The sequence below is a fragment of the Bos grunniens genome, chromosome 4 (assembly GCF_055505025.1).
Source record: "Bos grunniens cultivar Pamir isolate PY7600 chromosome 4, Bosgru_T2T1.0, whole genome shotgun sequence".
NCBI classification, from domain to species: Eukaryota; Metazoa; Chordata; class Mammalia; order Artiodactyla; family Bovidae; genus Bos; species Bos grunniens.
This window is the reverse complement of record NC_141168.1, coordinates 88,166,851-88,190,504: the sequence shown is the minus strand read 5'-3', so window position 1 is coordinate 88,190,504 and position 23,654 is coordinate 88,166,851. Positions and strand designations below refer to the sequence as shown.

The 23,654-nt window shown below is 36.6% G+C and overlaps 1 protein-coding gene across 9 annotated transcripts; it reads right to left on the bottom strand.

Annotated features, from left to right (window-relative positions):
• Positions 1–72: 72 nt before the first annotated feature.
• TRA2A (transformer 2 alpha homolog) lies at positions 73–18,800 on the bottom strand. 9 transcript variants are annotated; one of them, XM_086397342.1, is made up of 10 exons: positions 18,568–18,800; positions 17,949–18,038; positions 9,099–9,407; positions 8,685–8,818; positions 5,437–5,602; positions 4,379–4,567; positions 2,560–2,675; positions 1,460–1,585; positions 1,075–1,142; positions 73–907 (listed from the first exon to the last, which is right to left on the bottom strand). In XM_086397342.1, the coding sequence occupies exons 5-10, from the start codon at positions 5,467–5,469 to the stop codon at positions 897–899; spliced, it is 543 nt and encodes a 180-aa protein (XP_086253468.1). In that variant the 5' UTR covers positions 5,470–5,602; positions 8,685–8,818; positions 9,099–9,407; positions 17,949–18,038; positions 18,568–18,800; the 3' UTR covers positions 73–896. The 9 variants fall into 9 exon arrangements, with proteins under 9 accessions (XP_086253468.1, XP_086253472.1, XP_086253471.1 ...); XM_086397346.1 differs by having other exon boundaries at positions 1,460–1,582; XM_086397345.1 differs by having other exon boundaries at positions 17,971–18,038.
• Positions 18,801–23,654: the final 4,854 nt, after the last annotated feature.

Sequence of the window (23,654 nt, the reverse complement as noted above, 5' to 3'; positions counted from 1 at the left end):
TACTAGGAAAAAGGAAATCCAAATTAATCCAGTTATATTTTCCCACTCTACCACAATAAAGAGAGAGTCCCATTTTCAAAGAAATTAACTTTTATTTGAAAGAAAGACTACCCCCCCACTACTTCTAAGAACTCTACACAAACAGCCTGCCTAAACCATTGTCCCAATACCAAAATTTCTAATAGCAATTATACAATTGCTCTAAGTAATAAATAATAAGGGCTGTCCTTCACTGATTAATAAATTCAACACAAAAATCACACTTTACGTTTTTAGTTTCAACAAATGTATTTTAAATACATGTTTTATAGGAGTCCACAAGCTTTTCATTTCTAAAAAAAGATGTAATTTTTAGGGTTCAAAAATTCTGTTCAAAAGAAATGACCAAGTAAGTGTTTTCTTCTATAGCTTCAAACTTTCTACACTCAACTATTTGACTGTTCCATGCCACCCCAGACAAACTTGACCTGACTGAACTACTACTAACTTCCCCAAAAGAAAAAGGAGTTTGTAGTAAATGCAGACCTCTAATACAATGTCTAATACAATATCTAACACAAAAGAAGCTTTAAAAAGATCATTTCTTTCCTCATTTTGATAAGCTAGGAGTGAATTTTCCATAAAAGCAAAAAACAAACAAAAAAATCATTTACAAAGCATAACACGGGGGTTCCTTTTTTCCTCAAGATGTTTAACTACTCAAAAATGACAATTACATCTTTAAGAATATAATAAAAGGGGTGGAAAATAGCAATACAATTGACAAAGTGTAGATGCTAAACAAACCAAAGATTTTTTAAGGGTTCTTTTTGAGGAGTAGGAAGGATTAGAAGCTTGGGGAAATCCAGAATTAAAAAAAGAGAAAAAGATGTCCTCAACTGCGACCACTCTGCTTATTAATAGCGTCCTGCAAAAGAGTAAAAAAAAAAAAAAAAATAAGTCAAATGACAATTACAGTTTCACTTGCCTAATATTTTCCCAACTATTAACAGTCACCATACACCCTAATTTTCTAAAATAAGCCATTAATTACAAATTAGGTTTTTAATGTGACAAAAGCAAAAGTATACATACTTGGGCTGTAGGATCGAGATCTTGATCGTGATCTGTATCGACTATAATAAGGAGAAGGTGATCTTCTTCTGTAGGAAATAAAAGATTACTTAGCAAAGCACATTATCACTACACTGAAGCAGATAAAAACAAAAATTTCATCATTCAAAATAGTAGCAGATCTAAGATAAGCTATTAATTTTTCAATGCACCAACTATACAAGGTGAGTATTGGCCAATACAAATACACATGCCTCTTCATTTCAACTACAGAGTATCAACCACTGGACTGCCAGGGAAGTCCCATATTTCACTCATTTTTATCAATACACATTAAACAAATTAAAAGTGCCAATACTACTATTATCATCTAATTCAGAACAGAAATCGTAAGTTACAACATTACCTGTACCGGTAATCATAGTCTTCATATCTGTCGTACCCACGATCATATCCTCGATCATAGTAAGAATCTCGACGTCTGCCACCTCCTCCACCTCCACCACCGCCGCCGCCGCCACCGCCACCACTGCTGTAGAAAAAGGTGCAAATTCCACATCAACAGGAATGATTATTTTCTATTATCATTTAATACAAATAGATACTTAAATAAAATGGAAGAAGCTAAGAGAGAAACAATAACCCTTTCATGCCAGTTACTTCAATGTCTTACTTTGTTGACTCCTATGATATTCTGCTTCATATTTATACCAATAAATAGCCAGGAATAATTTCACTAACTACAAATTATAAGGCCTTAGAATGCACTATCCAATCAGTAAGACCTTTTCAATAAGGTGAAAAAAAGCACTGTGCTGAGAAAAAGTACCTAAGTACTAAGATGCATGTTCTATGACCAGTTCAAAAGCAGTTAATAAACCTCAAGAATTTAAAAGTATCCAAGCCTGAACACCAAAGAAAACTAACTACTTTATACTGAAGTCCAGCACTAAATGTTAAGGTCTGGTGTTCAAACGTCTATCAGTGAATTTAAATTCTAAGCCGTCTTTTCCTTGTTGTTTTCCTAACTCTTAATCATATGGACATTATTTTCACTTTAGTTTTCAGTGGGCTCTCCTTGTCAAATCTTTTTTCCCCAAGAGGCTTCACATTAAATGAAAGCTTATATTCCTTCTTTCACTCTCTGGTTTTAATATATTAAAAAACTTTTTCCTACACACATAGGCTTCCAAGGTCACATAAATAGAACGAGAAGTATTTAAAAGCATACTGTATTTTTCTAGCATTTAATAATTCTATTGTACAAGAAAAGAGGTAGGAATGCACTTCAACTAGTTTTAATTTGTCTCCTTGATCAAATATACATATAAAAAATTAAAGTGATTCAAATAATACACACACACACACATATACACACACATTAAATAACTTTCAATTCTAATTACAGGGGGAAAAAGTTTTATCTTTTGATTAACCAAAGACGTGCACACATTTCTGGTGGCTTTCTGACTCTTAAACTTCAGCTTAGGAAACTCGAAATCTTACTGAGTTGGTCTGCCCATGTATATGCCTGGTGTTGGTGTGTGTGCTCTCTTAGTGATAGAATAATCCACCCGAATTCTTCTACCATCCAGTTCCATTCCATTTGCCCTTTCCATAGCCTATAAAAGAGAACAGGCACAGAAAGTCATGCATAATTTACCAAGGGGAAACTTTCAAAACTGAAAATTTGGTAAACATTTCTTTCAAGTAAAAACAGCAAGGACCTGACATATTAATTCCTGCTATATGCCTGTCAATAATGAATTTTCAATGTACACAAGAACACTTACACAGGCTTGTGTTAAAAGTTATAAAGAAGCAACCACAGAACCTGCAGAATTCTGAGGCTTCAGAATCTAGCTTCAGTCTGAGCAACTCAAAGCAGAAAGTGCAATTCAGTGAACAGGTCTAAACTTGTCAAGCCATTCCTAAAATACCATACTGCCACCTAGTGAGCTTCAGATACAAAGGAACTTTCTAATCTGCACCAAGATTATACCTGAGCTCATATTCTCTACCATTCTGCCCTTTGGTACTAATACTAATAAAAGCATTAATAAATCAACCACTTTAACACATTTTAAGAAGCATTTTGGAACTAAGTGAGGCTGTCATTCCATTTTACCTCATTCAGAAATAAACAAAGCAGGGGCGTCAAAAGGCAGGGCAAACAAGCTTCACATTTACACAAATTTTAATTGTGATATTGTCTGCACTTTTACTTCAGGTCAGATATCCTGGTATTTCTAAATTTACACCTTTATCCTTTAATTGAGAACAGGAAAAAACAAAACACAAATACGCAACAATAAAAACCCACTAGTGTCTATTAGTATGTCTATCATATAAATGCCTTCAACTGAGAGCATTATTTTGTTAGACTTATCCAGGTTTTCCAACAACACTACCACTGACATTTGGCAGTGGTTAATTCTGTGTTGTCGGTGGCTATCCTGTGCAGTGCAGAATGTTTAATATCATCCCTGCTTTACCACCAGATGTCAATAGCATCTATTACTGTTGAAAGATATGCTTTTGACTGCTTATACTGTAACCAAACACTATTGATACAAAGAGCAATAATGACCTACACCCAACTACTGTCACATATAAAATGGTACAAAGAAGACAAGCCAGTACCTTCCGTTCTTTAACAAATGAGCTTCAAAAATTCCTTAAAATGGAATTTTCAATTCAATCACCATGAACTTTTGAAGGCAAGCCTACTGCTTCCTCTACAATCCATTACCTAGTACATTAGAACAACACTATTTCAAATCTCTGACATTGACTGGGATCATTCTGTTAGGCATATTAAGGGCACTAAACAAAAATGAAAAGGTACCAACTCTTTCCATGTATTATTTTTCATTTATAGAACAGAATGATAGATGAACATTAAGAGAATAGAAAAACAAAGCTCTTGTATAGACAGGGAGATAATCAGACACACAAAAAATTAAACAGATTAAACCTAAACACAATTTTTTAAAAGTCAATGTAATCATTTGCTTAGAGCCATGAATAAGGCTTTTTCAAAAGAGAACACTTATATACACTTCACCTTTTCCATTTAACTCATACACTACTTCACAAGGCCAGATTTTAATCAGGATATGCCTATACGCATTTTAGCTGGAAAGTGAAACTGAACATTCCAATTTTAACACTAACAGAAGAGTTTAAACTATGTCAGAGAATTAAAGAGCACATAATGTTTATGGAACTGGAAATTTATTAATCAACTTTCAAAAGTAACTCAATACTAAATAATGCACATCAGAAATTTTTCAAAGTGACAAAAATAATTACAAAAAATTACCTCCTTTGAGTCATCTATTCTCTCGAAATAAACAAAAGCAAATCCCCGTGACCGTCCAGTTCGCTGGTCATAAACCACATTGACACCACTCAATGGTCCATATCGAGAAAATACTTCGCGAAGATCTCTCTCTGTTGTGTACAAACTGAGGCCAAACACTCCTAGACAAGTATTGGGATCAGGATTTGCCTGTTGAATAAAGATGTTATTTAAGTTCCAAATTAAAAAAACAACAACAAACATACAGAAATACTTCTGCTTAGGGCACTTCATCCAATACACAAAGTCACCTGGAAACTCAGATGAGCTATATTTTACAGTTTACAGTACACTCAAGCCTTCTTTAGAATATACTTCAGGTTATAGACTGAATAAAAATGTCACTAATTCACTAGTCCAGCAATTTTCAGAACAAATACTAAGAATTTATCTTTAGTTTAATGTCTATTTCTAGTTTATTCAAATGTTTTATATCCCTTATAGATCTGTACTCAACCTGACTTCATCTGCAATTGCTGATTAGACTCCCCTCTTCTATTTTCACTCTTTAGCAAGGATATTCCTTCCAGATTTGAAAAATTAATGTGCTGATTTCAAAACACCATTAAATAATAGCAGATTCCATCACTGTTAAATAGAATCAAACCTCATATCCAAGACTCAATTTCTTTATCAATAATAAGATAACCTGTCTCATGGAAAGGTTAACTGCATTTATTAACGCACTGAGGAACTTTGCATATTGCTCAATATAAGTGTTTGCTTAGTATTTCCTTGCTACCCTCTTTCCATGGTAAAACTTTTAATCTCAATATTTTCAAGTTAGCTTTTTATTTCCATTCTTGCAACATGTTTTCCCCCAAATTTCTTTTAATGACTCAAAAGTCAAGAAAAGAAAATACAATTGAATGCATATAAACAATATTCATATAGCCAAGGATGTTTCTAGAGTATCACTTTTAAACAGTGCTCTAGCTCTTACAAAATCAAGATTTTATACTATGACTAAAGACACAGGAAATACATAAAAGGTTTTCATTAACTTAAAAACCATATACCCTGCTGCCTGTATGTCTTCTCCGGTTAGACATTGGAGAATGACTTCGGCTCCTTCGACGCCGGTATTCTGGTGTATATGACCTACTTCGAGATCGTCTCCTATGAGAGTGAGAATGGGATCTGGATCGAGTGTAACGTCTATGAGAATGCCTCCTTGACCTCGACCTTTGAGAGAAATAAATTTAGGTAAAAATATTGGAACAAAATGGCTAACGCTGTTAAAAATAAGAACACCAATTGAAGGCTCTCTGGACAAAAACAGATGAGTCAATAATTTAATCATCAAATACTTAAAGACATCACCTGCTCACCATTATAAGCTGCTTTGTATTAATAACAACACACCACTGAGCCTCATTCCATGTTTGGTTTGAGTGCTCCCTATTTGTAAACTGTCTTTTTGGTATGTGCACAGTAAATTTTTACAAATTTTGTTAGTGATTCATTAGTTTTACTTTAGCTTTCTGAACTTTTGACAATTCCAAGGACCTATACGTTTATCCCTGCTTGTTTTCAGCTTGTTTATCCTTTTAGAGGAAAAAGTATTTTTCCTCTTGTAGACTATATCTCCTCGTTTCCAGTTAACTCTTTTCACCTTACCTTACAATCATGTTAAGGCTCCACCTTCTTTAAAAAGAAGGATATCAACTAGCACTAGAAAGAAAATTCTTTAATACTCTACAACATGGATAAACCTTGAGGACATTATGCCAAGTGAAATAAACCAGTTATAAGAAGACAAATATTGTGATTTCACTTGGATGAGATACTTAAAAACAGTCAAAATCATAGAGACAGAAAGAAAGATGGTGGTTTGTCAGTGGCTGGAAGGGGAGGAGAATGAGAGTACTTGTTTAACTCGCAGTTTCAGTTTTACAAGATAAAAAGAATTATGGAGATGGATGGCTGTGATGTGTACAACAATATGAATGCATTTAATACCATACTCTTAAAATGGGGAAAAAAAAAAAAGACCTAACAAACCACCAACCAACTACCATCACAATAAAACTGTTTGAGTCTTATTACCTTTTCAGTATTGTCCTATATTCCCTTCACGGTTACGTATCATTTCCTCTCCAGTCTTTCCTTAGCCTGCTGCAATCTAGCACCAGCTAAATTAACTCATCACAACCTAAACCGCCCACCTCACCTAACAGTCCTCATGTTTAATGGTCTTCATTTTTTTCAAACCTTCTACAGCATCTCACCAATTTTTCTACTGCTGATTCCCTAGTTCATATACTGTTTGATTATTTCCAATTACTCACATTCTTCCCATTGCAAAGAAAATGGAATTTCTTATTACTATTCATCTCATCCATCCTTAAACACCCAGACTAACAGTGATGACAGTCATACAAAATAACTTCTACAAGGCATTCAGTAAATGTTATAAATGCTGAGGGCCAGAAAATTTAAACAATAAAGCTGGGAGATTTTACTAGGCAGGCAGGGGAAAAGTGTTCTAGGAATACCAAGAGCAAAGGTTCCTTGGCAAACAATTCCGAGTTGGAATGAAAACAATACCATGAATGGCCTACTATCCAAAAGAAATTAATCATGGGAAGGTGGGGTAGAACTAGAAAGAACTTGTGTCCATATAGGAACACTGAACAGGGTTTTCTATTTTCCTTAGCATTAATTTACAGTTTCAATTTAAAAAATAAAAAATATTAGTAAAGCTAGTTGTTACATAAAATACCAACTGTTACATTTAAATGTGTTGGTCCTGTACGGAGGTATGGAGGGCTGACTGTACTATGCCATTTTACAAGAGGGACTTGAGCATCTGAGAGGGGCTTCCCAGGTGGTGCTAGTGGTGAAGAACACACCTGTTAACGCAGGAGACTCAAGAGACAAAGGTTCAACCCCTGGGTCAGGAAGATCCCCTGGAGGAGGAAATGGCAACCCACTCCAGTATTCTTGCCTGGAGAATCCCACTGACAGAGGAGCCTGGTGGGCTACAGTCCATAGGGTTGCCAAGAGTCAGAGACGACTGAAATGATTGAGCATGCACCAACGAGCATCTGAGAATTTGGTATGCACAGGAGCATCAATCCTGCCCCCCCCACCAACAGGTACTGAAGGAGGACTAAAGTAATGAGAAGTGATGTGAGTGCTTATCCTTTCTCTAAGTCAGATAGTGATAAATATCATGAAAAAAAATTAGGAGTAAGGGAATACTGTGTGTGCACTGGTATTTAATGTTCTCCAGTGATACAGGAGCATAAAACTGAATCAAGTGATGACTTGAGAATATCATGAGGGAAGAATATTCTAGGCTGAGAGTAGCAACCAGAAAGTCCTAAAATTAAAATATGCTCACTTCTGTTTCCACACCCGAATTCTATGGAGCACAATTCTGCACATGTGGATTCAGTTAAATATACAGAGTGGTTAGCAAATCAAGCACTAGGCTGGATCCTGGATACAACAGAGAAAAAGAACCAACTGTAGACTACAAGAAAAGTACAGCCTTTGATTCTTGTTTCATGTCCCCTTGCAAGGATACTCTATTCAGAGACATAAATTATGTGTTTTAATCAAGAAATTACAATGACTTATCAAAATAAAAATAACTGTCCAGATTGCTTTTAACTGTTCATCCCACCGCTCCACAACAGTACACCTAAGATCTCTGAAACAGTGAACCCCGCAAGGGCTCACTAGTCTTTGCTGTAATCAGGGGGAGTGGCTAGAACTCTGAATCACTCCAGCACCACTTTCCAACAATTTATCTGATCAGAGGATCAGAGTTCCACCCTGGACCTAATGAGTCAAAATCTTCAGTTAAAGAATGTAGCTGTAATGTGAAACTTGAAAAAGCTTCTCAAATCCTTCTGATAACCAGTACCACGTACATATATCAACCTTTTCTGCATTAAAATTGTAAGCCAAATCTTCAATGGAGAAAATTATCTTTTTGTTGTGCAAATACTGCTGAAATAATATAAAACAATAACCCAGCACATTTAAATCAACACATATTTAATTTGTATTAATAACGAGTAACAGCTCTAGATTAATAGAGCTAACAAATTATTCTACCTTATCTAAGTCTTTATATCTGTAACATACCACTGATTTCTAAACTCCATTGTTTTAAAAAAAAAAGTCATGATTTTGAGCGAAATTTCTAGGAAAAAATTACAACAAAAATGAGGGATTTGGTACAAACCACTTTGCCCAGAAAAATCCAAGAAAAGCATTTTAAACATACTCACATATTATTTTAAACACTCACCTGGATTTTGATCTTGATCGAGAATGGGATTCAGAGTGTTTGGAAACCCTTGATGGACTACGAGATCCTGACCTGCTCTCCGATTTTACACGAGCAGGAGTTCCCGTTGGAGATTTTGACTGAGAGCGAGACTCCTAACAAAGAAGACAGTATTACAAATGGCACTGGTCACATAGATGCCTAACACCTAACATTTAAAGTACCGTAATTATTTATATTGATTGCTCCTGAAAAACAAATGGTTAGGCAACACCCTCCAGAAAAAATTTCAGCTCATTAATAACCCATTGTTAATACTGCTAACTGTCCTCAATAATTCCCTACTTGAACCAGATCACCAATTCTCTATTAACTAAGTAATCATGCAAATTCATCTACAACTTGATCATACAGACACTGGAACATAAACCATACATTTACTTAACCTAGGACCCATTCATTCTTCCAGATTCTTTTAATTCTACTTCACTCTTGCTTTCTACTTCTCTTCATTCTTCATTGAGTTTTTCATTTTTCATACTTCGTGTATTCTTCCCCAAAACAATTCAAAATAGCCTTAAAAAAAATATTCAAGTGCTTCTATCTGACCAATCTTCTGTTCAATTTTTTCCCCCATTCAATTTTAATTTTCTGATCTTTAATACTTTTCATTAGCCTTCTTTTATCTTGATTTATCTTCCACATTCTTGGAAAAAACTCTTCAATTTCTTCACGAACATTAACCTTAATGGAAAAAGAACATTTAGTATATTTAAGCACGTGGGGATTATAAAACTCTGCTGGAGTTCAGAATGTTATCTACCAAATGGAAAAGCCAGCAGGTAAAGTGCAAATAACTAGTTTATTAAAAAAACAATTTTATAATCTTTAAAATTGTTCAAAACTCTAGTTTCTAACAATTAAAGAGAATTTACTGAATTTCTCTAAATGTTTTTTACCATACTGTTCACCCTCCTCCCCTTTCAAGTTTCATCCTAGTTCCTAAAATGTGAGCAGTTTTAATATAAATACTTAATTCAAGCATAACTCTAACATTAACTGTAACCCCCCCATACCTATGTCTTAAGTATTCACTAATTTATAACCTGAAGATTCCCAATGATCTCAAAATAAGCTTTCCCTAAGCCGGGCTACGATACTAAGATATAGTTAAAGCAAAGCATCACAGGCTGGAATATCTGAACACACCTATCTAAACTCACCTATTATAGGACACATGCTGAGGTTCAGAGAAGTAAAACACAATTAGTAAAATTACTAACATTTCCTGATTGTTTGACCACTATCTTTGCTTACTCTGACTTTAACCAGAAAGATACAATCTGAAATAAAACAAGCATACTAAAAAAAAAAGGGAGGGGGGGGAATATGAAATTAAAAATTTCCCCTTTGGCTTTTAAGTTCCTAGTGGTTGTAAATTAGTATCATGGTCTTTATTGTTTATCCTACCTTTTTCATAGTTTTTGCATATTTTACATAGTTATGCATACTTATATTCCCTTCAGTGACTATATCATTTATCAGAAATCTGACTGGCTTCTAAAAAAACTGGATATAAATCAAAACTTTCCAAATCATTTAAAACTTATTAGAAGCCTGTTTTTAAAATTTTGATAGACCTGAAGAACTTATGACCAAAGTAGGATGGACAGTTTGGTTTCTCTGTCCACTTGACCCTTGATTATTAGTAAAAACAAACCCATTTTCTACCAATTTTCATTTATGTCATTAAGATTATCACCCAACTTCCTTGAAGTTTTCCTTCAGGCTTATTTTTCAAAAATGGTACTATTGATGCTACCAGGCCCATTTTTTTTTTTTCAGATGAAAACAAACTGAAATACATAGCCACCCTTCTGTTCAACATCCACCTTCTCCATTTATTTACCTACAGAAAGTCTTTCACCACATCTCAAATACTTTCTAAATTTCTGGACAGATGCCTGGAGCAGGCATAGCAATTTAGGTTTTTTCATTCACTGAAACTGTAAAAGCAGCATATTCAGGACTAAAAACAAAAGTATGGCCACTCATTTGTAATTGAAGTCTCATAGGCCAGTTCATTACCTATATTTTATTAGGTAAAAATACCTAATACCCCCGCCCTTCTTTTGGCTTTCCCTTATATAAACAGATCCCTTGGTATCAATCTACAAACATCACTACAGCCTTTGTTATATATGCAAAAAGCTTTGTGTTCTGTGTGCTCTGATACTCTTACCACCTTTAATTTTTAAGACAGAAATAAGTTTATATATTAAAGACTTCTATCATAAAAACAATTGTAGAAAATTATTCAATAGTGCTGAAGGTAACCACTTTTTAGGTGTTAACATTAACAAGGTAACCCAGTAACAATTTAAATTTTAAATCTCATTTCTGGCATAGCAACCCACTGGAAAATGTATAATTTTCCTTTTACTTTGTTCGTAAAAGCTATGACATGACAGAATATCTTTTGCTTTTTATTATCCAAGGTGTCACAAATACCTAACCTCCTCTGTTACCTACCCTTCAATTTTTATCTCAGGGAAACCTCAAAATGCATATATTTTTTTCATGGAATCATTCAAGGTTAACAAAGAGTGCTCATAACTCACCCTTTAACTTATAAAGATGTCAGTCATTTTAACTTATAAAGATGTCAGTAACTTCCAAAAACAATTTAGAAACATCTAGCTAAAAAGGTAAATCAACAACTGTCAATAAACTTAAACTAAAAAATAAAACTACAGAGCATAAAAAACTTTTACTCTTCACTGCGCATTAGAAATTAGACTATAAGCCCTTTGTGGACAAATGCTAGATTATTCTTTTCCATCTTTGACTATCTTCATTATGAAATGGTAATATCAACTTTTCCCAAAGAAATTCATACAACTATTCAGAATTTGGAAAAAGAATCGAAATTGCAAAGAGAAAAACAGACATTGAGAAGGGTGTTATCTGTCCCGTTTGACTAGAGACTACTTAACCTGCTCTTAAATCTGTCAAGAAGTTCTGCAAATTCCTAAGTAACCTGCATCTGGACCCACCAACCAACACAGTGCCTACTTGAAATGGGCAGATTAATGACTCAACCAAATCATATCACAAATTTTAATAGAAATATATCTTAAGTAGCCTTCTATAAACCAGGAGCTGGGCAGAAAGTTCTCACAGCACAACCTGCTTAAATCATGTTTTTTTTTTTTTTAAACTATTCTTTATTAACAAGATGCCTCTAGTGGTAGCTGAAGTACACAGCCAAAAATAAAAAGGAGCTAACTACGATTTCTAAGAAATACTATAGTGTATCCCATACAAGCAGTCTAAAAATTGTCTATGTATAAATATACCATGACCATGTACTCAATCTAAGAATTATCTATGTGTAAAAATATTATAACCATGTACTACTTTTTAATCAGGAAAAAGGTTATTAAATATGCACATGTAGTTGCAGAACATGAAAAAAATCCTACAGCAAATAACTGCAGTGTCTTTTAATATACCTAGTATATTATAGATGGAAAACAAATTCCAACCATATGTATGCTTAATACTTAAAGCCCATTAAAATAAACCAATAAAAATGTTACGCTATAACCCATTCTAATATTATGACAAGGCAAATGCCAAGTAACAGTGCCAAGTTTACAGAAGTTCAAGTCTATATGAATATAGCCTAAGTTTTTAAAACAGATTCTCAAAACATATTTCCCTACTACTTTGTAAAATTGAGAGATTTCCACAGAAACATACTACTGCGTTTAGGTGAACTATACGTGGGGGTGGGAGGGATTTAAATTACCCAAATAACTTATATTTATTGTACTAAGAACTTCATTCTTCAGGACTTTTAGACAACAGTCTGTGTTTATTCAATTCATGTATTTCAGTCTTTCAGTTTTTATAGCAGTTCTGCTTCCTTCCTTTTGAGTATTAAGCTGTTTCTTTTACAGATCCTTAAGCTTACAAAAGAAATATTTTCACTCTTTTTAATCCATAACTAGTATTAGAGCAATTTCTTAAAAAGCAAATACCAACTGCTCAAAATATTAGCTATTTTAAAATAATTTACCTTCTTTTAAAGTCCAGTATGCTGCATTTTAAGTGAGATTAAAGTGATTTTTTTATCTACGAAGGCTCACAGATCTTCTAACTTGTATGTCTTTACAGTCTCTAAAGTTTGGAATAATTCTGGCAACGTGTTAAGACAGTTTATTAAAGAATTGGCAGTTAAATTTAAACTCATGTCACACTGTGAAATTACCTGTAAAACTTACAAATCTTTCATATAAATTTTATTTATTTAGGCCATGCCATGTGGCTTGTGGGATCTTAGTTCCCTGACCAGGGATTAAACCCTTGATCCCTGTGAAACATGGATTCCTAACCACTGGACCACCATGAAATTTCCTTCTGTACAAACTTTAAACGTGGTTCATAAACCAGTCAGCTTACACGCTATGATCAGTTGTCCAAAAAACCAGTGTGTAAGTGGCAACTTCAAAGGTATAGAAAATAAATGTAAAAGGACTAAAGTAGTTTAGCTATATTAAAACAAACCACTAAGAACCCATTACAAAATTTCCTACTTATGTTTTCATCTTTTAGTGTTACGGAGTATTTACAAATCTTGAGTAAGTAAGACTACAGGGCCTTAGTTTCAGGGAAAAAACTTTACTTTTCTTCTGCCTCAGACTGTTCAGGCCTAGTCTCTTATACTTTGGTGAAAATCATGAGACAGTAAAGATTATACAGAACTACATTATGGCAGTAACTTAAAGGAAGGAGGGGAAACCACATTTTCTTTCATTATTTCCTTCTCAATTTTTTTCTTTTTACAGTGTTTACTGATTTCCCGTCCAATCATTACCATTTTCTCATCTTCACGTCTATCCTACTAAACTGGTTACGATGTGTGAATAGTAACTATTAACTCACTCAGCTTAGGAGAGGGGGTCTCAGGGTTAGTTACATGATGACTGAGCACCCACTGATGTTATCAACAGATTTTCACAGTATTTACAAGCTTTAAAAAACTTATGCTGATTACTCAAGGCCATTTTTACACTTGTATACTACACACTATACCATAAGGACGTAACTTCATTTACAAAATTAAGTCCATAAACAAAGTTTATCTGTATTTAAAAAAAATGACTCTTATCTCTAAATGTTACCCTTGATAGTCTTTCAGATCCCAAGACTCTTTATACTCATTTTAGGAATGCTACAAATTATAAGTAGTAACTATGGCAAATCTGTAGAAGTACAGTTAGGCATCCTGGGTACAACTGGTTGTACTGTTCCCTTTAAAAATCCCACCTTCTAGCTTAGATTGAGCAAATGAGCACCCTTCAGTGAAAGAATCTCAAATATAAAAATTTGAACATTTTCTGAAGTTTTACAAATTCTCTGCTTAAATAAATAGATGGGGAGAACAAAAAAGTATTAAAATTGGATACATATTATTTCAGAAAAAAAATTAAACTCAAGAGACACAGACTATTCCCTAAGTTCAATAATACTCCTACTAAAAGAATGGAAGCCTTACTCTTCTGCAACAGGTTGATATGATGAGATACGTAAAACTAAACTGCTGAAGAAGCTGGACTAACTTTTTTTTTTATTTAAACCTAAACTGCTAACATCCTTATCTATAAAATAGGATTTCAATTTTATTTGTATTCATTAAAAAAAAAAAGACAAGAGGGGTTTAAAAAAAAAAAACAAACTAGTGGCCAAGCTGGGTTTTTAATGGCATAGTCATCACCCTTATTATTACAAAACAGGTTTCAATTAAGAAAAAACAAAAACAAAAAACCTTCCCCTATTTTTGATATTCTTTAACAAAATATCTTAACACACACAAATTTAAATTCCAACTTGATAGATGAATTTGCATTTTGCTCTTCACTTTTATTATCCAGTTAATCATCTCATATATTAAGAATGGGAATACTAGGGTCTCTTAAAATATCCCAGCTACTCAAAAAGCCAGAACAAGCTCTCAAAACAGGATGCCAGAATAAGTAGTACCCTTCCTCTTCAGCAATTCTACTAAGTATACACAATCATGGAATTACAAGATAGACTGCTACATGATAAAGGATCCTTAACCTAGATTAAAAACTCAGGGCCATTGTTTTAAAAAAAAAAAATTGGACTCAATGTTTTTCTAAGTTTCATTTAAAAAATTTTTTTTAATTTTTAAAATTTTAAATTTAAAGAGGGGAATAAGTAAAATAACAAGAAAATATTAATTTCCATTCCCCTTAATTTCTATCAAGGATACTAAAATTTTTTGAGATTGAAATCCTAATTTTAGTTGAAGTTGTACACAGCAAACTATTCATTATTTTTATGAAGATGACATGCAAAGAAAGTCAGCTCAAGTGCCAATCTCACTCCTAACTCCAAATAAAGATAGTTCCACTTAAAATTCTGTTAACTTGATGCACATGCCAAGAAAACTGCTTAAATGGACTTATTTTAGTAAGTATCGCTATTCTTCTGGATCCCCTGAAATTCTCTTGCTCATTCTTTACATCCCACTGCTCTCCAGTTTAGATAAGACTTTTCATAAGCTCCTTCCTTAAATATTTTAAGTGTACCCTGCTGCTCTTCCTCTGCTATTTTCTGTTCTAAAGAAATAAATTCCTTTCATTATGCTACTCTCATAAGAATCTATCGATGGCTCCTTACCACATATTGGATTAAGTCCAAATTCCTAAATCTAGAAATCACACTCCTCCACTATCTGACTACACAGTCAAGCCTATGTAGTCTAGCAACCTCCCCATTGTCTCATTCTTACAATCAATATTCGTATTTCCCTTATCATAATATGCAACGTTAAGTTTTACATACTAAATAAAACTTTTCCTTTCCTCTGGGCTCACAAAATCATTCAACTTCATTTTCTGAATTTCTTATTAATTCTATCACACAGTACTTGACTATATTCTGACTTTTACCCAGATTTGAGCTATCAGTTATCACAAATCAGACTCCAAATTCTCTCCTTTGAGAACATCTGGTCTTTACAAAAAAGGTAAGAGATGCTTAATACTTTCGAAGGGAATATGACTGATTAACTGCTAGGGTGACTTTTAACAAAAATTCAGCAAATTATATTTTCCTTTATAAAGCTCTTTTATGTTTTAAGAAACTCAAGAGGTAATTATCTATAATGGAAAATTAAGTTCTTGTAATTGTTTTTAGCAAACTCCATTAACAGCTCTGAGACACTGACATGGAGTGTGCTCTTTTAAGAAAAATAATCAAAATATATACATAGCATATTTTTTGCAGGCAATAAGCAATGGATCAGGACTTGCAAATCTCAAGATTCCTGGCTGTATTGTCTTTTTGGGCATCAGTTTTTAATTTCTAAAATGTTAAGAGTTCTCCAGCCATTGTAAATTAGAAAATATATCAAAGATGGTGAGGGGGGAGATTGTAAAATGCTATAAAAGTAGGAACTATTAGTTTCAATCCTGTTTCTTTAATATGTTTCAAAGTTTCCACAGAGTCATTTTAAATATCTTTTCAATAAGATATGGTTAACATATGTTGTTTATTCCTTACATAAACGAAATGAAATCTGAACACTGACCTATTGATGTTTTGTTTTAATAAAAATGTTTGAAGTATAACAACTACTTAAAACATTTCAGAAACACCATTTAAAAATCCTTTTCTGAGACTCTCTAAAACATTATTACATTTATGTACAAAGATAACACAACAATTTTATTTTATAAAACCAAGGGCACTATAGTTTAAAAACTAAAAGCACTGCTGAATATGAAACTGCTTTAAGAGAACAACAAAAAAAAGTACATCATCAGAAAACTGTCTCCCACTCTTCTAATTCTTCTTCCAATTATGAACATAGACAATTACTTCAACCTACCAAAAAAACCCAAAAAACAAAAGGTAACTGGTGAACATACTGAGTTCATTCACTTGGGTATCAGATGTGAAAATATTTCCTATGACCACGAACACTGTAAAAGAGGAAAAGGTAAAAATGCCTTTTCCTATTAAAATATATAGTTAATGCCTACATGCGTTTTAGCTTAAATTGGGTAGGAATCTTACATATATTACTTTCTTAGCTGGGTAAGGTAACAATTACCTAGAATTTGCCAAATTTCTCAATTTGATGACCCCTCCCCCCCAAAAAAAAGGTAAGACCTCAAAGGAAAATAAGGTTCCCAAAGAAGTTCTCTTCAATTTCCCACAAACCAAAACAAACATTAACTCCCCAAAATTGTACTTAACTGACAGTAAAATTTCTTCCCATTATTAGCTAACATTTTCAAAACAAGCAGCAGCTTACGACTACTTATTACCAAGTATTACATGATTTTTTAAAAAGTTTTGTTGGGACCATCAATACCTCATCCTACAAAATGAGCAGGTAATTTCATTGATATCTACAGACTTCAGATTTTAATAGAGAAAACCAATCTTAAAGGCATTCAAGATAGCTTTTTTGTCTTAACCTCAAAAAGAACAAAAGTCTAATTCGACTTTCTGGTTTATCTGTTTCCAGATGCTTATGAGCGTCTAAAAAAAGACAAAACTTATTCTGCACCTAGTGTTTTTGATGCGTTTCCCCTAGTGACCAGAATGCCAACACAGGAGCCAGAAAATGCTGTCTGGGGATTGTTTTCTTCACACGGTTTTACACTAACTCACTTCCATCAATTTTCACTACGAGAGTAACTTCCGAAATATAACCCAATCACTGCTAAACTTCCTAGTATCTTTAAGCTGAGGATAAGGTATCTTTGTGATGTTTATATTCATCACACCCAAAATAATGAAAAACTTCGAGCCTCTTTGCTGGAGGATGGGTCGAGAAGAGAAATGGGAGAGAGAGGGGCTGGAATTTTCAGGTAACCTTTTTGAATTAAGAGAATAGCACAAACTATTGTAAAAATACTGAGCAATGAAATTTGTTCAGTTATGTAAGATTAAGACAGAAGAGTCCTTTTTGTTTTTTACCGTAAAAACCTGTAAAGGAGTGGTGTTTAAAGGTCATAGGAGGAAAAGCATTGGAAGTTGAGATATAGAGAAGAAAGAAAGAAAAAAAAAGCCCAACATTAAGGAATTAGAAAAATAAGGCGTTATAGCATTTCCACATTCATTTTGAAGTGAAAAGAAAGCAGAAGGGACATTAAAGGAGAAGGGCTCCTTGCGTAGTTTTCCCCTCACAGCTCTCGTCTTAAGAACGCTTAAGGGTCGGTGCGGTCGTTGACTAACCACTTCATTAGGCTCGTCCCACCTTCAACCTCAAGGCTTTCGCCTTTATAGACGCAACGCCGCCGGTTCCGACAGAGACGCGGCCGCTCACTGCAATAGAGAGCCAAGGAGACACAGGCCCCAGCTAGTCCCGCGCCAGCTTCTCCCCGCCCGGACAGCAGCCCCGCGCACTTTCGACCCCGAGACCCTCTACGATGCTCGGGGTCGCCAGAAACGCCACCGCAGGAAGCACCTACCACTATCCGGCCGGAGGGGAACTCCCTGCCGTCTCCTCCCGCCCCACCGCGACGGGGACCCACACCTTGGAACAGCGATAAGGAAGCCTCGGGGTGGGGAGAAGGCAAGGTGCCCCGCGGGGGGGGTGGGAACCGGACCCAGGAGTCCGGCTATCAGTCAGTCTCCAAAAAAAGGGGGAAGGGGGGTGATCCGTGGTATTTGGGGCAAGAGTGTAACCCAGAAGCCATCTTGGGATGTGAAGAAGCGACCTCGATGGCTCCAGAGGCTGCTCCCAGCGGGCCCCCGCAGGACTCCCCGCAACCCCGCCCGACCGCGCTTGTCCCCGTGAAACCCCGAGCATCGGGGCCGCCGCCAAAGACGGCTCCCGCGGCTTTGTACTCACTCTGCCCTCGAAGTTGTTCTCCTCTACATCACTCATGTCGGCCAGGCGCTCCCCAGAACTAAATAAGAGACAAGTCTCGGCTTGAGGGCCGATGGCCTAATCAACCCGCTGACTGGACCGTGGGGAGGAGGAAAGAGTCGGCAACAACGGCCGCTCCACTCCACTCCCACTCGGTCGCAGGCTCCAGCAAAATGGCGCCGGCACCGCCAGAAATCTTCTGGCCTCCCTAGTGTACGACGTAAGGGGCGGAGCGTCTCTGTGACGTCAAGAGACCCCGCCCCCAAGGAGGCTTTGTGGTTGCCTGGGCCTAGCAACGCCCGCCGCAGAAACTCTGACGCTCTGCGCCTCGGAACCTACTGCCCACCTGACGTTCGAATTTCAGACTCCTTCTTAAGTGTCAGTCCTTTTAAAGATTTTCAGTCACCACATAAGTTTTTATTGACTTTAGTCCCTTTATATGTTTTCCAAGTGGATTTAGATGGAACAGAAAAAACTGGAATCGTCTTCATAATTAGTAGGTTTTTTATTTTGAATGGTTTTAGTCAGCACTTCGGAGAAGGCAATGGCAACCCACTTCAGTACTCTTGCCTGGAAAATCCAATGGATGGAGAAGCCTGGTGGTCTGCAGTACATGGGGTCGCTAAAGTCGGGCATGACTGCACGACTTCACTTTCACTTTTCACTTTCATGCATTGGAGAAGGACATGGCACCCCATTCCAGTGTTCTTGCCTAGAGAATCCCAGGGACGGAGGAGCCTGGTAGGCTGCCGTCTATGGGGTCGCACAGAGTCGGACACGACTGAAGTGACTTAGCAATAGCAGTCAGCACTCAACTTTTCTTCAGCATTTGCTGTCATGCTATTGAAGTAATTTGTCAGTTTTCATTCCAATCCCAAAGAAAGGCAATGCCAAAGAACGCTCAAACTACCACACAATTGCACTCATCTCACACGCTAGTAAAGGAATGCTCAAAATTCTCCAAGCCAGGCTTCAACAATACGTCAAACGTGATCTTCCAGATGTTCAAGCTGGTTTAGAAAAGGCAGAGGAACCAGAGATCAAATTGCCAAAATCCACTGGATCACTAAAAAAGCAAGAGAGTTCCAGAAAAACATCTATTTCTTCTTTATTGCCTATGCCAAAGCCTTTGACTGTGTGGATCACAATAAACTGTGGAAAATTCTGAAAGAGATGGGACTACCAGACCACCTGACCTGCCTCTTGAGAAACCTGTGTGCAGGACAGGAAGCAACAGTTAGAACTGGACATGGAACAACAGACTGGTTCCAAAGAGGAAAAGGAGTATGTCAAGGCTGTATGTTGTCACCCTGCTTATTTAACTTCTATGCAGAGTACATCATGCAAAACGCTGGGCTGGAAGAAGCACAAGCTGGAATCAAGATTGCTGGGAGAAATATCAATAACCTCAGATATGCAGATAACACCACCCTTATGGCAGAAAGTGAAGAGGAACTCAAAAGCCTCTTGATGAAAGTGAAAGAGGAGAGTGAAAAAGTTGGCTTAAAGCTCAACATTCAGAAAACTAAGATCATGGCATCTGATCCCGTCACTTCATGGGAAATAGATGGGGAAACAGTGGAAACAGTGTCAGACTTTATTTTTGGGGGCTCCAAAATCACTGCAGATGGTGATTGCAGCCATTAAATTAAAAGACACTTACTCCTTGGAAAGTTATGACCAACCTAGATAGCATATTGAAAAGCAGAGACATTACTTTGCCAACAAAGGTCCGTCTAGTCAAGGTTATAGAGAAGGCAATGGCACCCCACTCTAGTACTCTTTGCCTGGAAAATCCCATGGATGGAGGAACCTGGTAGGCTGCAGTCCATGGGGTCGCTAAGAGTCGGACACGACTGAGCATCTTCACTTTCACTTTTCACTTTGATGCATTGGAGAAGGAAATGGCAACCTACTCCAGTGTTCTTGCCTGGAGAATCCCAGGGACAGGGGAGCCTGGTGGGCTGCCGTGTATGGGGTCGCACAGAGTCGGACAGGACTGAAGCGACTTAGCAGCAGCAGCAGCAGTCAAGGCTATGGTTTTTCCAGTAGTCATGTATGGATGTGAGAGTTGGACTGTGAAGAAAGCTAAGTGCCGACGAATTGATGCTTTAGAACTGTGGTGTTGGAGAAGACTCTTGAGAGTCCCTTGGACTGAAAGGAGATCCAATCAGTCCATTCTAAAGGAAATCAGTCCTGGGTGTTCTTTGGAAGGAATGATGCTAAAACTGAAACTCCAGTACTTTGGCCACCTCATGTGAAGAGTTGACTCATTGGAAAAGACTCTGATGCTGGGAGGGATTGAGGGCAGGAGGAGAAGGGGACGACAGAGGATGAAATGGCTGGATGGCATCACAGACTCGATGGAGGTGAGTTTGAGTGAACTCCAGGAGTTGGTGATGGACAGGGAGGCCTGGCGTGCTGCAATTCATGGGGTCGCAAAGACTCGGACACGACTGAGGGACTTAACTGAACTGATTCACAGATGGGATTTATAATGAGTTCACTCCTCCCTGAGACAACTGTGTCAACTTTTTAATAATACTTATTATTATTTAATAATTATTCCCTTATTTTCCTTATTATTATTTAATAATGCTTATTTCCCTTATTAAATTAAATTAATTTATTTAATTATATATTTATTTTTGGCTGTGTGGGTCTTAGTTGTGGCATGGGGACTCTCAGGTTGAGGGGCGCTGGTTCAGTAGCCATGAGACATGTGGGATCTTAATTCTCGAACTATTCAAACCATGTCCCCTGCACTGGAAGGCAGATTCCTAACCACTGGACCACCAGGGAAGTTCCCTAACTAATCTATTTTAACTCAGATGTTTCTATAAATCTTCATAGTCAAAACTCCCAAATCTGTTTGCTGCTCCTGCTGCTGCTGCTGCTGCTAAGTCGCTTCAGTCGTGTCCAACTCTGTGCAACCCCATAGACGGCAGCCCACGAGGCTCCCCCATCTCTGGGTTTCTCCAGGCAAGAACACTGGAGTGGGTTGCCATTTCCTTCTCCAATGCATGAAAGTAAAAAGTGAAAGTGAAGATGCTCAGTCGTGTCCGACTCTTAGCGACCCCATGGACTGCAGCCTACCAGGTTCCTCCGTCCATGGGATTTTCCAGGCAAAGAGTACTGGAGTGGGGTGCCATTGCCTTCTCCGCCAAATCTGTCTCATTTCAGTTCAGTCGCTCAGTCGTGTCCGACTCTTTGCGACACCATGAATCGCAGCACACCAGGCCTCCCTGTCCATCACCAACTCCCGGAGTTCACTCAAACTCACGTCCATCGAGTTGGTGATGCCATCCAGCCATCTCATCCTCTGTCGTCCCCTTCTCCTCCTGCCATCCCTCCCAGCATCAGAGTCTTTTCCAATGAGTCAACTCTTCACATGAGGTGGCCAAAGTACTGGAGTTTCAGTTTTAGCATCATTCCTTCCAAAGAACACCCAGGACTGATCTCCTTTAGAATGGACTCTATTGGTCCATGGTTGGACCAATAGAGTTGGATCTCCTTGCAGTCCAAGGGACTCTCAAGAGTCTTCTCCAACACCACAGTTCAAAAGCATCAATTCTTCAGCGCTCAGCTTTCTTCACAGTCCAACTCTCACATCCATACATGACCACTGGAAAAACCATAGCCTTGACTAGACGGACCTTTGTTGGCAAAGTAATGTCTCTGCTTTTGAATACTTGGTTTCAAATTGTGGTGATACTTTATGAGATGACTTTGAGCCTTATTTTCATTTTGCATTTTTAAAATTAGTTTCCTCATAAAACTTTTTTTCCCATAATACTTTGTGATGAAAGGTTGATGTGAACCTTCAACCACAGATCTATGTTAGGAAAGGTAATTGAAAAACATTATTAAGATTGCTACCCCTGGTCTATATTTCAAGACTTGACTGTGTCTGCTGTTGATAGAGCTGAACATATATACTATCTGCTTTAAATTTTTATTTATATTTTTGGCTGTGCTGGATATTCGTTGCTCCGTTGGCTTTCTCTAGTTGCCAAGAGTGGGGCTACTCAAGCACGGCCTCTAGGGCTTGTGGGCTTCCGTAGTTGTGGGGCAGGACCATACTTGCTCAGTGTACTGTGGAATCACCCTGGACCAGAGATTGATCCGATGGCATGTCCCTTGCATTGGCAGGTGGGTTCTTCACCACTGACCCACCAGGGAAATCTTACAACATTGGCTTTGTAAAAAAATATTTATTGAAATATAGTTGATTTATGACATTGTGTTAGTTTCAGGTGTACAGCAAAGTGATTCGGTTATCTATATATAAAATTCATTTTTTACACTCTCTTCCATTATAGGTTTTTATAAGCTATTGAATATAGTTTCCTGTGCTATACAGTAGGGCCTTATTGGTTATCTATTTTATATACAGTAGTGTGTGTATTTTAATCCCAAACTCCCAATTTATCCTCCACCTTTTCCGTCTGGAGCTATGAATTTCCAAACTGTATGACTGTGAGTCTATTTCTGTTTTATAAACAAGTTTATTTGTATTAATCTCATTTTTTAGATTCCACATATAAGCGATATTATATATTTATCTTTCTCCATCTAGCTTACTTCATTTAGTATGATAACCTCTGAGTCCATCCATATTATTGCAAATAGCACTATTCCATTCTTTGTTTTTAATTTTAAATTTATTTTTTAATTGAAGGATAATTGGTTTACAGAGTTGTGTTCACTGTGTGTGTGTGTATATATATATATATATATATACACATATACATACATATATATGTATGTAGTTGTTTAGTCACTAAGTTGTGTCCAACTCTTTGCCATCCCATTTTCTTCTCCAAGGTGTGTGTGTGTGTGTGTGTATATATGTGTATATATATACCACATCTTTATCCATTCATCTGTCAATGAACAGGTTGCTTTCATGTCTTGGGTATTGAAAGTAGTGCTGCAATTAACATTGGGCTGCATGAATCTTTTCAAATTATGATTTTCTCTGGATATGATTTTCCCAGGAGTGAGATTGCTGGATCATATGGTAGTTCTATTTTTAATTTTTAAAGAAACCTCCAAACTCTCCACCA